Source organism: Cloeon dipterum, chromosome X, assembly GCF_949628265.1.
Source record: "Cloeon dipterum chromosome X, ieCloDipt1.1, whole genome shotgun sequence".
Classification (NCBI taxonomy): Eukaryota; Metazoa; Arthropoda; class Insecta; order Ephemeroptera; family Baetidae; genus Cloeon; species Cloeon dipterum.
In genome coordinates this window covers 7,695,366-7,710,330 of record NC_088790.1, presented here as the reverse complement: position 1 = coordinate 7,710,330, position 14,965 = coordinate 7,695,366, and the positions used below count along the sequence as shown (strand labels likewise).

Here is a 14,965-nt window from a genome sequence, read left to right as displayed (position 1 = left end):
CTCACGTGTTCCACTAATTTTATATTTGGTCGGAAAGAATTGTGGGAAAAAGATTGCATGAAATATCAAAAAGGCTAGCCGCTCGCCAACCTTAAATTCAATCCATATATATTACGATTTAGATGTGAGCTTCTTTACAGATGTTTTTTGTCAACATTTTTTGCTTGTTCTGTGTTATAGTTTAAGCAAAATCACTTGGCAGTTGCTCAATTTTATGCTCAACACATTTTGAAAAGTTGTGTTTTCACATACACTCTGCGTTTGCAATCAATATAATGGACTTTAATTTTGTGCCGTTCTGATTACTATACTCTTTTCTGCCTACGTAGATCAGTGTGTATTGCTGGTTTCTGTAAGATAGAAGCTACTTTTATCCTTATTTTCTCTGTGCCGTTAATGCTTAGTGAAATATAAATTGTCGAAGACAGTTTTTCTTTGAACGCTTTCTGTGTGTAATAGTTTCACAGAAGCTCACAATAGTAAATACAATTTATCTAAAACAACTACAGCATAATAAATCTCTGACCAAAATTAAAAATTTTAACTACTGTGGCGACACACTCACGCAATATGCCAATGAGCACTATGTACTACATATGTATATCTAATACCAGAAAGTGCATATGTGTTTCATTAGTGCTTTCTGATACGGGTTTTCATTATTTTTTGCTGGACCATGTTTCCTTGGTTGCTTTTACCGCCCCATTTCATTTGCTCACTTCTAGAGCGCTGTTGTAACATGATCATTGTTTCAAAAGAATGGTGCATATTAATTGTTGCCTGTAATGATCTGGATAAACATTGGTATATACGGCCGTTTTTCTTGCATGCGAGTTGTTTCGTCTGACAAGTTAATTGGTGTTGCATGTTAATGGTAGCAGACGTTAATCTACTAAATAGGGTTAGTGCATATAGGCTCTTTGGAGCAAAAATCGAACAAGTTCACTGCTGTTGATATATATTATAATAAATTTATTGACGTCGAGCGCGCGACCCTCCGTAACTGGAGAGTCGTCGGTTTTGCCTGTCAATAGAAAAAAAAGAAAGACAGAAAGAAACAACACTCATCGATTGTTCAGTTTGCAAATATTGTGACACATTAATGAGTACTCGCTGGTGTTTTTCCCCAAAGGTTTCGAGTCAGATGCGCGATAATTACCCGGCTAAAAGTCAGTATACTAGCGCTTACCAGGAGAGCTTAATGAAGGTATGTCACCTGTGTAACCCACTCTGGAGATATATATTATTATATACTCTGTCCAACATATATCGCTATATATTCTTTTGTTTTACTCTCGGGCAGGCAAGCTTTTGTCTGTGCTGTGAGATGTTATTGATCAATTGAACCGCTTTCTATTTTTAGATTTGCCCAATTATGCATTTAATTATTCAAATTATCTCGACAAAATTCTTAATGAGCGTAATTACCCTGTATAAAAGAGCAGTAAAGTGTCACAAAATGTTGTCAATTGAATACCGGTAGCAGTATCATGCCCTTGAATGTTTTTTTTATCTGAACCTCACCATTTTTTATGAAACTTTTGCGCCACGCTTTTAATAATTAGATCTCTTGCAAAATATCGCGGTGAAAGTTTCATTCCATGGTGGATCCCCTTAAGTGCAGAACTATCCAAAACCAACCAAACCACTAGGAATACTCTCTCTCTCTCTATGTATTATTTTTTTTCTCTCTGAATGCAGAAGTCGAATTATTATGTGACTATTTTTCAAAATTAACAATTTATTCCAGTAGCTGTTTTAGTGAATGTCCCTCTTAGTTCAGATGCATGGAAAAACGATCAAACCATATTGGTGGTTTTGTTGCGCCGAAAGAATTACGTATTTTATTGCACCATTCTTTTGATAATAAATGTCACCCTAAAGCCCCGTACCGATTTTTAAATCAATCATGTGATTAGAACCATTAATTTTTGCAAACATCATCATCGTAAAGCGTGGATTAATTCTCGTGCTTTTAACCTGAACGCCAAGTTTCTATTTGTTTTGCGCCATTCCATTTTTCTTAATTGTTATACAAGCAGAACCAGTAAAATTTTGTTGAACCCGTACCCCTCTGCCTTCTTCAAAGGCATCTGATTTCCATGAAAATTGTGTTCACTGTTTGATGACAGCAACAACAAAAAATTCGAAGCCGCTTTGGTTGCATGTCAGTTTTTCAAAACATCAAAGCCAGCAGCTTGCGCCTCGTTGTGCAATGTTTTTTTAAGCCCACGCATCCAACTCTGATCACCATCGCCTTACACATGGAAATAATGCCTTGTCACTCGATTGGCTTCGTTTGTTTGCAGCCGCTTTCGCACATTCATTGAACAAAAGAAATTTCTACTGCGGCAAAACTCATATAAGAGCGCAAGACCCGATTAGGATGTTTTTTCTCTGGCCCTGTAAGCCCTGCGCAAAGAAGGCAGAGGTTCACAGAATTCATTCACACGCCTGCGGATATGTAGACTTTGGAATGCTCCGTCCGAGATAGATTTTGGATCTGCATGTCTGCCTTTTCCTGTAGAGTGTCCGTCAGTTTATTCTTTCAAAATCGTGCGATTTTACTCTCTGTCTCGTTCCATAAACATCATATCCATATCCAAATTTTACAGTCCGCTCACGTGTTTTGAAAACTCTGTACGGATCACAAGTTCTCTCTATCTATGATATATATTATATTATAGTTTTTAAAACCAACAAAAGTCCCCGTCCACCGCGATTGTAGCAATCACCCAATTTGCAGGCGAGTCTCAGCCTTCCCGGTTCTCCGTTTAACATCAGAAGAGGCTCTAGAGGAAGTCATCAGTTTACATTAAGAAATGGTAGACGTTTCGGTGATAAAAAGCCATTAGTGTTATCAACGTACTTAGATGCACAAGAACATTTGCCGTATGCTGATGATTCGAATGCGGTTACCCCTATGTCTGAGGAGAACGGAGCCATTATCGTACCCGTCTATACCACATTAGGCTCGAGGCATTCGTCCTACACATCGCACGCCTCGAGATTATCCTACACCTCCCACGGTGACCTCCTCTGCGGGAAAGGGATGACCAAGGAGTCACGCTTAAGATGTAGATCCAGAAACCCCTGTTCATACGTGCCTGAAGTAATAATGGACAGCAACAACAAATATGCCCGTGACTTTGTGAGTAGCTGTACTAGCTCTTCCTCCATCTGTTACCAAATGCTATAATTTTATATACTCTACAAACAAAAAATTTATATATAAAAATATGAACAACCCCATCCCCCAATTCCTGGAGCATCCTGCTACGTGGAACGTGAAAGAACACAGCAATTTTAACCAGTCTTATTTACGTATTTTTATACTACTTGTGGTCATCCCTCCTGTGTATAGAATAGAGACGTTGGTTTCCGTTTGGAACATTTTGCGCTCTTTTTAATTGTAGAATGACTTATTATCTCTATTATATATTATATTATTACATCATCGTATTGCAGTAGTAGAAAAAGCAAGGCAGCTCGGTTTTGGCTTCATGCATGATGTTTTTGTATTTTTTCCAAAATAATTACTTACTCAATTTCGCATACGGCTGATTTACTTTAACGCTTATTCCACGACATTAAGGATCCTGCAACTGCACCCACCAAATTAATCTCGCATGCTTATTATCGTGAAATAACATTAAAAAAAATACAAAATTCCGACCATCATCTGTGCAAGACAAGTTACACCTGCATCAAAATAAACTCAACAGAAAACGACATTTACCAGCAAAAACCTCAAAAACCTGGAGAAAAACTAGAAAAAACACAAACTGTACTCGCATGCAACGTATAAATTATGATACTCTGATCATTGTAAAACTATGCCCCTCATATCTGCGCATTTTCAATTTTCAAGCATTGATTGATTATGTGTTTCCTGGACCATTGTTTAGTGGGATGGAAAACAAATCCTGCAGAAGCACAGCAAGGATGGGGGTCCCGACTCGACTCAAGACGAGCTTATTGATAACTTTGTTAGAGAACTTTTTGGGCCCGAAGTGAAACTTGATTATATCGACAAGGACGGCGTAAGTAGCCGGCTCATTTCGGCAGGAAATCAAAATCCATATACTTTGCAGCATAAATAAAATTCAAACACCACTGCTGACAAACACCAAAACGCCGCTACTCAAAACGAACCGACACTAGCGCTTTTTTAAAATTTCCTCAACCATATCTTGAATGCCACGTTTTCAAATTTCTAAAAATAATTGAATCCACTGGACGGCCTTTTCGCGTCGAGCGAGACGTGCTGATTGAAGCAGTCGGCGCGCTCTTCTCGACGAACTCGCATGACTTGATTGGGCTATCCATAACCCCTTCATACAAAGCACGATGATTTGTGAACAGCATGGAGCCGACGCATGACATACTTTTTATTCTAGATGCATGCAGAATTTTTATCCTCTTCTGACAGGTGGTGAGAGGACCAAACAGACAAATACCAAAATGAAATATATACAATCTGTACAAAACGATTTGACGGCACCAATTGTACCTTGACACACAGTTGGTTCGGTGTTGTTCAGCGCTGCTCCTACGCGCTTCCTCGTACCTTTTTGTTTGACGTTCTTTCACTTTCTCACTCTTTCGCAGGATGGCTATCCTAACCAATTTCAAGCTGACTGACCATTGCATGTTTTCGATCCATATCATTTCTCCTTCAAACCGGAATTCCGTCTCTGCACTTTTCGCTTCCTTCGACGAAGCGGAGGGACGCGGATTCTGCAATTAAAAAATCGAACCTGTTAATCTTTTGAAATTCTCATAAAGTAACAATTAACAGCACATAAACACGCATATTTTGAGAACCTCTTTGAGATAAAAGTAGTGAACAAGTCTAGAAAATCAACCAAAGTAATGCATGCTCAATCCTGAACTACCAGAACAAGCGTGAAATTAATCGCGATGCTTTTTCCGCGTGCCAGGAGTCGCTGGGTGCAGAGAGCGAAGATGGGGCGGCCAAAGGCAAGCACCAAGAGAACCCATTTATCGAACCTGCACAACATCAAACTGTAGTAGACATGAAAGGTGCGACCGCGTCGTCAATTCCTCTTTGAATTAATTCATTTTCATCCCGAATTTCAATTCTAATTTCAGATGTAATGGTGTTAAACGATATTATCGAGCAGGCGGCAGGCCGCCAGAGCCGAGCCAGTGACCATGGAGGTAAGTTGTCTGGCAGCATGACCTTTAGACCTTGATGACCTCTGTGGTACCCTTTGATACGCTGTACATATATGTACATCATATGTGTTTGTGCATTAAATGAATTCTATAAAATGACTGTTTTGGCTCTTGGACGGTTTTGCAAATGAATCCTATAGAATTTGAATATATATCTAAAAATCTATTTTGAATTCCCTCCTTTACAAGTTAACCGGCTTGTGCCTGACTCTGTCTCTTCTTGGAATGCATGCGAAAAATCCTGGATCTTGGATTGTGTGAAACTTTTCAAAATTAGTTTACTTGTGTCTATCTTTGTTCCTTATGCATTGTATCCAAACCGTGAAGCACGATCTTAGGTAAAAATTATAAAAGGTCTTTTCATTCCTTCCATTTTTTAAATCTGGCATGTGCATGATTTAAAAAATTAACGCTCTCTTTAAACACTAGTTATTTTTTCCAAGCGAAAAATATTTGACGGATAAAATTTTGAACTCTGCGCAACGCGCCTGACAGTAAAGTAAAGCGGGTTGCATAACAATGCGACTCTGCTCGTGGGTAAAACATTTGATATTTTTCGCTATCCTGCTTGAGTTACGAGCCTTATGACTTGGATTTGTCAAGCCTGTCCCTGTGAATGTCTTCAAACGATTTGTACAGCTGCAGAAAATTTAGAAAATAGAATGCAAAAAGAAAAAAAATAATGCATTTTTAGCAAATAATTTAGAAAAGTATTATGTGTACACAATGATAATAATTGATTTCCTCTTTATTAGCTATCTCAGTACGTTTAAGGCTGGTCACATGACTGAAAATATAACAAAAAGCAAATTAAATTTTTGTGGCCACTCTAAAGATTCATCAACCTCATCATAAAACGCTCCTGTGGTTGCATTAACTGCAGCTAATTAAATGATAAACCCTTGTGTGTTGAAAGTTGCATATTTCAGCACTGGTTATTGATTCCATTTAAAGTTCCGTTTACACTTCATCACTACTTGGAACACACTAGACCATCTTGCACCTTGCTTTCAACCTGTCTCACTTAATTATCTCTTAAAAACAACAATAATAATTGCTGCTTACACTGACATCAATGGAGAAAACATAGCATATCACAAATTTACATGAGAAATTATAATCACGTCTGCATTCACGTAGAAAATCACGGTATCATCATAGGTAAATTACTTAAATTTGATTTTTGGACTTTGCAAACGAATTATTTCAGTCTTCTGTGGAGTGAATTTTCTTTACGTAACACGAATCATTCTTAGGAGGGATAGAAAGCATTTTTATATTCGTCAGTTGTTGTAACCTAATTAATCAAGTTCAGCTAACTGCCGTCTGCGCGCGGAGACTAACTAAAGCTCGGAGAAGCGATAAGTCAAATAAATGTCATCAGCCTTATCGATGCTGGGTGTCTCGTGAGAGGTTCAGGGTTTAAGTCATGACTAACCTGGCGTGTTTGGCCTGGTGCTTTGCCCAGTGTCCATATATTATTTCCCAACAGACGACGACGACGAAGGTCCCAAGTTCAAGGAGAAAGCGATGGCGTTCTGCATGAAGTGCATCGACATCTTTTGCGTCTGGGACTGCTGCTGGCCATGGCTCAAGTTCCAGGAATTCGTCTCATTCATCGTGTTTGATCCGTTCGTCGAGCTCTTCATCACCCTCTGCATCGTGGTGAACACCCTGTTCATGGCCCTCGACCACCACGACATGGACAAAGGCATGGAGAAGGCGCTCAAGAGCGGCAACTACGTACGTCTTCTGGGTTCTTAAGGAAGGGTGTTTTTTGTAATCGAATTTAATTTCTTTTGCAGTTTTTTACGGCAACTTTCGCGATCGAAGCAACTATGAAGTTGATAGCCATGAGTCCAAAATATTATTTTCAAGAAGGCTGGAACATATTTGATTTTATAATCGTAGCATTATCATTGTTAGAGTTAGGTCTAGAGGGAGTACAAGGTCTCTCTGTGTTAAGGTCTTTCAGATTGGTGAGTTGATCCCGATTGGATTCTACGGTGGTGCATTCATTTTTGCTTCCATCTGATTCCAGTTGCGAGTGTTCAAATTGGCTAAGTCGTGGCCCACTCTCAACTTGCTCATATCTATCATGGGTCGAACAGTAGGTGCCCTGGGTAACTTAACATTTGTATTGTGCATTATCATCTTCATCTTTGCCGTCATGGGGATGCAACTTTTTGGCAAGAATTACGTTGGTACGTGTCAAAGGATTGAAAGCAGAATTTCTCCTAATTTATACTGCTATTTTTTCAGACAACGTGAGCAGATTTCCTGACGGAGATCTGCCAAGGTGGAATTTCACCGATTTCATGCACTCCTTCATGATCGTTTTTCGCGTGCTCTGCGGAGAATGGATCGAATCTATGTGGGACTGCATGCACGTTGGAGACTGGTCGTGCATTCCATTTTTCCTTGCCACTGTCGTCATCGGCAATTTGGTTGTGAGTATCACGCAACGTGTAACGCAACCTGCTTGACAACAATGCCGAGCGGATTGCATAACTACGCCGGAAATTTAACCTGTGTCCTTAAAGGAACAGTCTTAAATTTATTCATATTTTAATTTTGTTAAAAAAATAAAGTTAGAAAGATCGATACTTTGGCTACGAAAACTTGTCAACATTTCAGGTACTGAACCTTTTCTTGGCCTTGCTCTTGTCCAACTTCGGCTCGTCTAATCTGTCCGCGCCAACTGCCGACAACGAGACAAACAAGATTGCAGAAGCCTTCAACCGAATCGGAAGATTCAAAGCTTGGGTCAAAAGATCAGTAGTTAATGTGGCCAAAGCCCTGAGAGCCAAATTAACAAACCAGATATCCGATCAGACGCCAGGTGAGGGCCCCTCTTCGAGTTGGAAAGAAGGTTTATATCCAATCACATTGTCCTTTTGTGTAGTGTACTCATTTGGTTTACTATTTAATTACATGGTATTGTTCCCACAGTTTGATTTTATTATTTTTCGTTCCTAGTTAGTTTTTATTTCTTACTTTTATAATTTTGCAGTTGTACATAACACTGATTTTGTGTCAGTAGATTATTGAGACGGTATACTCTGTGTTTTTTAGTTTTTGAATGTATGATATTTGATTTCTCCCACTATTGCTCTGAGTTTTTACTGCAACAAACGCATTTACACAACCAATGGTCACCAAATCATAAAAATGACACGAGTGGAGACGTTTGTCTGCGTGTTTGCGTGTCAGTGTGTCTGGAAGGTTTTGAATTGGACACAGCGATTTTCTCTGAAAAGTAACAAATATCCGAGTACATTAATTAATCACACACACGAACCCCATCCCTGAAACAATCGCCTTCTTTCCTTGCTTTTTGGGCATTGACTCAATGATCAAACCAACCAACCATTTAAATAATACTGCTGAGCATGCTAGCTCCTTGTCAAAATTATTTGTGTACATATTCACGCGGGAGGTTAACTAGACATGCCTAGCTTAATGGTTGGTTCTCCCTGGCACGAATAAGTTTTCACGTATTTCCAGATGCCCACATAGGCGACACAGACAACGACCTCAATGCCGACGATATTCTCGCCGATGGCATTGGATACAAAGACAAGAAGAGTCCCAAGGACCAGACACAACTCGAGGTGGCCATCGGAGATGGAATGGAGTTTACCATTCACGGTGAGCTAGGTCTGCGTCACAAAATGCTACTGAGTCAGAATCTGGGAGCTCAGTTATATTTGTGATCGGTGTTTTTGCATGCTACAATGTCCTGGCCGCGGGCACTCACGTCCCTCCTCTCCGCAGGTGATCTCAAGAACAAAATCAAAAAGGGCAGGATGATGAATAACATCAAGGCCGGTACCGGCAATTCGATAAAGGAAAATCACGACAACAGATTTGACAATTCTGTGATTCATAGAGACGATGATGCCTTAAGGTAATCAACCAATTTAAATTTTGCAAGTGTTTTCACAGGTGGTTGCTTACGTTGCAGTACTAAATCATACGGGAGCCATAAAAACCATCCATACAGAAACGATAGCCATAAGGGAAGTGTGGAAACAATTGATGATGAAGACACTGATGGTGAGGAAAAGCAGGATGCGAGCAAGGAAGACCTCGACCAAGACGGTATGGTTTATGTCTAAATTTTAAGTCCCACTCGAACCAAATGGAAACATATTTTAGAACTGGGAGAGGACTGTGAAGAAGAAGGAGAGGAGGAGCAGCAAATTGTGATTGACGCAGGCACAGACGATGTTCTTTTGCAAGAATATCCGTCCGACTGCTTTCCTGAGATCTGGTACAAGCGGTTTCCATTCCTGGCAGGCGACGACGACTCGCCCTTCTGGCAAGGGTGGTCTCACCTTCGCCTGAAGACCTTCCAGTTGATCGAGAACAAATACTTTGAGACTGCCGTCATCACAATGATTCTCCTCAGCAGTCTGGCACTGGTTTGAGATTTTATTTATTTTCTTTTAATTTTAGAGTAAATTTGATCTTGTGCAGGCTCTGGAGGACGTCCACCTACAACACAGACCAATCCTGCAAGATATTTTGTACTACATGGACAGAATTTTCACAGTGATCTTTTTCATCGAGATGTTGATCAAATTCCTTGCCCTTGGTTTCGCGAAATACTTTACCAACGCATGGTGCTGGCTGGATTTCGTGATTGTGATGGTGAGTCCTACTTTAACTTAGCACTCGCACACTCTCCACTGTCACAGCGCTGGTCTACTAAAACTTAATAAAAAAGTTGACTTGGTGCTATAGCTGTTGTCGAGTAATTTTGCCGTGGGAAGGGAAGTGAAAATAAGTTTTCCGTGAATTAAATTTGTTACAAAACCACAGTTGTCATTAATAAACTTGGCTGCGATCTGGGCTGGCGCTGCCGACATCCCTGCGTTCAGGTCCATGCGGACCCTGCGAGCATTACGGCCACTCAGAGCTGTATCTCGTTGGGAAGGGATGCGAGTAAGTTTTTGTGTGGCAGCGACACCGACCACCGTCGTCGTCGTATTTTGCTGTTTTGATGTTGGTGCAGCTTTCTGCAGTGTGGCCCACACTCGCAAGCTTGACAATGGGGCTACATTTTTTTTACATTTTTTGAATATCTGTCCCCTTATCCTGAAACTTTATTTGTGGCCAACTCAATGACATTTCCACAAAAATCAATGTGCTAATATCAGTGTTCTCTAACATATATATACCGTGCGTTAGAGTCGAGTGCCGTCGTATCTCTGTCGTACCTCTTCTCGCAGATGTGAACCTACTATACTGACCAAACAATGCTAACTCACACACAACGGCCGCTTTTGCCTGCAAAAATTGCAGAGGCGCCGTCTCTCTTCCGCTCACTTGCCTTGAATGTCTCTATTTTGTGGCTTCGCTCTTGACTTCAGGTGTCCCTAATTAACTTCGTAGCGTCACTGGTTGGTGCGGGAGGCATTCAAGCCTTCAAAACCATGAGGACCCTGCGAGCGCTGAGACCTCTCAGAGCCATGTCTCGTATGCAGGGAATGAGGGTAGGTACAGCCCTCCTAGCTCCCGGCACGGCACACGTAGTGCTCTCTTTCTTTCTATATATCTCTCTATCTCTATCTCTTTCTCATCTGTTAACAGTAAATAAAAAGGCTAACGTGTATATCGTACTAGGAAATACTTAATATATATAGCTTGCCGCATGCTCTTTTGCTTTTAGCAGACGCTTTAGATTAATTGTCGCAGTGAAGGCTTTAAATGATGTGAAATTTGCATGAAACCGCGCTTGAGTCCGGATGAATTATGCACACTAATTTATGGCCCACGCCCAGGTTGTGGTGAACGCTTTGGTACAAGCCATCCCGTCCATTTTCAACGTGCTGCTCGTGTGTCTCATCTTCTGGCTCATTTTCGCCATCATGGGCGTGCAGCTGTTCGCCGGAAAATATTTCAAGGTGAGAATAGAGTTGGCTCTCGAAGTGGCACGTGGAGACTCACTTGGCTACTTTTGCAGTGCGTCGACGCCAACAAGACCACCATCAGCCACGAAATCATTCCCGACAGAAACGCGTGCATTGCTGAAAACTACACCTGGGAAAACTCGCCCATGAATTTCGACCACGTCGGCAAAGCGTATTTGTCGCTTTTCCAAGTCGCCACCTTCAAGGGCTGGATTCAAATCATGAACGACGCGATTGACTCGCGAGAGGTAGCGATTTTTACTCAAATTCGCCTGATTTTAGAAATTTTATTTTTAATAAAATTTCGTTATTGATTTCACGATCAATATAGAGCTTTTGCGAGTAGAACTTAGGAAACATTATAATTTTTACTTCAGGTGGACAAGCAACCAATTCGAGAGACAAACATCTACATGTACTTGTACTTCGTGTTTTTCATCATCTTCGGCTCCTTCTTCACTCTGAATCTGTTCATTGGTGTCATCATCGACAACTTCAATGAGCAGAAAAAGAAGATAAGTATCAAATACGCGAAAACAGAACTGACCGATCAATTTGAGATAACATTCAAATGCAAAATAATACTCACTCAATACATACTTCCGGGAACCATGCTATATTAGTGTGGAATCAGCATAAAATTGTAGAAATTGTGATTAAGATGGGTGTAACGCAAACACGTAACCTCAACTCTCTTCGGACAACTGCCTTAAAGTGAATCAATGACATATATATATAGAAAACCTCCCCCAGTAATTACTATCCCCTGATATAACTACATTCATGCTATTCGTGCAAACGTTGATGTTGTTTAGGCCTAAGATCATTGAGTGGTAGATGAATAGACACGTTTAGGTAACCAATACTTAAATGTTGTGGACCCTGGTCTTCGATTCTAAAAAGATTCCTATAAGACTTATTTCTTCATCTTCTAACCCTGTTGTGTTGTTGCTGAGTGTTTTTCCAAGGCACCAACCTCAATGTTGTAAATACTCTGCTGCTGACTTGACTGCATTATTCATATTTATATACATATATGTCGTGTTTGCTCTTATACGAGTCCTTTTAGAATTAATACTTTGATCACAAGAACCTCGGAATCATGAGTCAGTTGTTGCCTCTTCTTTATCTAGTGTGTGCAAGCAAGGAGGTGTATTGTTGTGCATTGATACTCATTAGACTTGAAAGGTCGTTTCATTTCGTTCATTATTATACAGTGCCTCCCTGATTAAGACTTGAACTAAAGTCCCTAATTATTATCAGATGCTGGATCAGCTGGGAAAGTTAATCTTCTATCTATTTTTAAGGTAATTAAATCGTACGACTTTTGGTTCGTATGACTACCTATTTCCATTATATATACGACTCTTTTTTAGTCTTCTTATTAGACACTTCAGATTCCATTTTTTATATTTTCTACATATATCCTACGACTCTTCTCTGGAAATGAGAGTTACTCAGTTCAGTAGATTGAATTATTGTTTTTCCTTTCGGTTCCCTTTCGTTTTTCATCCGCTAAAGGTAAGTCCTTTTTGATTCAATCAAACTAGGACGAGAGACCTGAGCAAGCATATCTTACTTCTTCTCATCTGGTTTGAATTTAATATTTCTTCTTATACATTTTCGTTGTTTCTTTACCATATTCTACCATTTTATTACTATATTACCTAAAGCTTTTGCAACTCAATTCATTAGAAGTCTGCAAAATTTTTAACTGACCCAACCTCTTCACCGTGCATCTTTGGACCAAAATATATTTGAGAATGCGCAAGGGAATGAATTGAAGTTGACCTAGGGTGCCAACTGGCTATAAAACATGGAATGCATATTTGATATCTATAATTCAGCACGCCAAGTACTTGGCAACCAAAACTACTTTTGGCCAAACTCTCTTGAAATCTCTCTATCCACCCTCGCCCCGTACTCCATCCATCATATCCATTACCCAGCCAACTACATGCTCTCTCTCTTCCATCAACAAAATTCTCTTATTTACTCTCGAAACTCACACCGCTAATGGATCTCTTTTTAGTGAACACTTGTGGATATACAAAACTTCTTGCACCTGATGTGACATGATGTACATAATTATATACATATATATTGTTTTCAGTATGTTGTCTACTTAAATATTCTCTCACATGTAAATCAACTAACTGATTTTACAGTCAACAATTTTACTCCTCAACTCTCTCTCTCTTTCTTGATAGTACTTTACCCAATAGTGTTGGAGCTACTCCGACTTTAGTTGATTGTGATCTGACAATTTATATATATACATCTGCACGGAATTTTGCACGGAATGCACTTAACAACCCTTTACTAACTACCCTCCTGATGGACGACCAAATCTCACCAGAGCCTGCAATGATTCGAACCCACGTGGATTGGTAGTTGCAAAATTAATTGTGCTCACTCAGTGAACCGAGTGGTTGCAGGCTCTCTGTTGCTTGTTTGCAATTTGAATATCCTGCATCTCCGTTTTACCATGATCAACTCTTTCATGAGGATGATATTCTGTATATTATGAAATATTGCGAATCATTTCAAACAAAAGGCAGAAGTTAAAGAGGTTACAACAAATCACTCTTGCCGCTTTCATATTAGAGAAATGAAATATTTTTAAGTCATTTAAGTTAAATTAAATGACTTGTAAATATGACCAAGACATTAAGAGTATAGTATAATATACAGGTATTATAAATGAGAGGTATGTAAATTTTCCACATTACTATTTTGCATATAGGAGAATTTTATAGTTTCATAAGCACATGGGAACGTTTCTGTGCATCAATATATTTCATTTTGAATTGAACTTCTCAACACAAAATATTTATAGCATAGAGGAAATCCAACCTGTACAAAAATTACATGCATCTATTTTTTTACTGAAGCGTTTATCAAGCACATCTAATTCACAGTATGTAACTTTGGCTCCTCTATGCCTGAAAAAATATAGCATTTATTCAATAAAAAAAGAGAAAAAATAAACAGCGATTTCAGTTGGAACATGAAATTTTATATCATTTTTCTATGCACGCAGGGGGATCGCTTGAGATGTTCATGACAGACGACCAGAAAAAGTACTACAACGCCATGAAAAAGATGGGCTCAAAGAAGCCGCTGAAGGCGACGCCGCGACCACGGGTAAACTATCACATGCGCGAATCGGTCGGTCGATCCTGCAACTTGCCAAAATTTATGTTCGCAGTGGAGGCCGCAAGCGATCGTCTTCGAAATCGTCACAAACAAGAAGTTCGACATGATTATCATGTTGTTCATTGGCTTCAACATGTTGACCATGACTATGGATCACTACCAGCAATCGCATAGCTTCACTCTGATGCTGGATGTCCTGAACTCGATATTCATTGTGATATTCTCGTCGGAATGCCTGATGAAAATTTTTGCTCTGCGCTACCACTACTTCAAAGAGCCGTGGAACCTGTTCGACTTTGTAGTTGTGATTCTCTCAATCTTAGGTAACAGATATAATTGATTTTATCGTAGTCTTACTAGAAATATAAAGTATGCAACCTGCTAAGCACTTGTGGTTAGCACGTTGCATAATTCGTTTATATTGGGAACGCAACCCGCTTAACGTGCTGTTTTTCGGCTTTCTCCCTTGGAACTGTAGATTTACGTACGACTCAAAAATTTATTTTTAAGACCTAAAAATCGACTTTTGGAGCTTGGTTTAAGTTGTTGCGAAAATGTCCAGTTTTTCAAGGTTTTCAGCCGAAAATCATCATTAAAGTTAGGAGGTTTTTAAATACTTTTGAGCGAAAAACGCCTGATGAGTAAATTAATCGTTTATTTAAAACAATTCATTCTTCAAAGTTTCC

General features: G+C 39.6%; 1 protein-coding gene across 5 annotated transcripts in view; it reads left to right on the top strand.

Moving 5' to 3' along the window:
- para (paralytic) overlaps positions 1-14,965 on the top strand; it is a 40,916-nt gene that overhangs the window by 21,151 nt on the left and 4,800 nt on the right. The window contains exons 15-34 of one of the 5 annotated variants that reach the window (XM_065494020.1): positions 1,133-1,207; positions 2,747-3,151; positions 4,944-5,046; positions 5,116-5,184; positions 6,671-6,945; positions 7,008-7,181; positions 7,244-7,406; positions 7,465-7,652; positions 7,840-8,044; positions 8,722-8,862; positions 8,980-9,112; positions 9,170-9,306; positions 9,364-9,629; positions 9,685-9,858; positions 10,581-10,703; positions 10,992-11,114; positions 11,174-11,368; positions 11,498-11,635; positions 14,160-14,267; positions 14,332-14,602. In XM_065494020.1, the coding sequence (XP_065350092.1) occupies positions 1,133-1,207; positions 2,747-3,151; positions 4,944-5,046; positions 5,116-5,184; positions 6,671-6,945; positions 7,008-7,181; positions 7,244-7,406; positions 7,465-7,652; positions 7,840-8,044; positions 8,722-8,862; positions 8,980-9,112; positions 9,170-9,306; positions 9,364-9,629; positions 9,685-9,858; positions 10,581-10,703; positions 10,992-11,114; positions 11,174-11,368; positions 11,498-11,635; positions 14,160-14,267; positions 14,332-14,602 (3,466 nt within the window). Of the gene's footprint in view, positions 1-1,132; positions 1,208-2,746; positions 3,152-4,943; positions 5,047-5,115; positions 5,185-6,670; positions 6,946-7,007; positions 7,182-7,243; positions 7,407-7,464; positions 7,653-7,839; positions 8,075-8,709; positions 8,863-8,979; positions 9,113-9,169; positions 9,307-9,363; positions 9,630-9,684; positions 9,859-10,580; positions 10,704-10,991; positions 11,115-11,173; positions 11,369-11,497; positions 11,636-14,159; positions 14,268-14,331; positions 14,603-14,965 lie in introns of all 5 variants that reach the window. The other 4 variants (XM_065494018.1, XM_065494022.1, XM_065494021.1 and 1 more) reach the window with 4 other exon arrangements.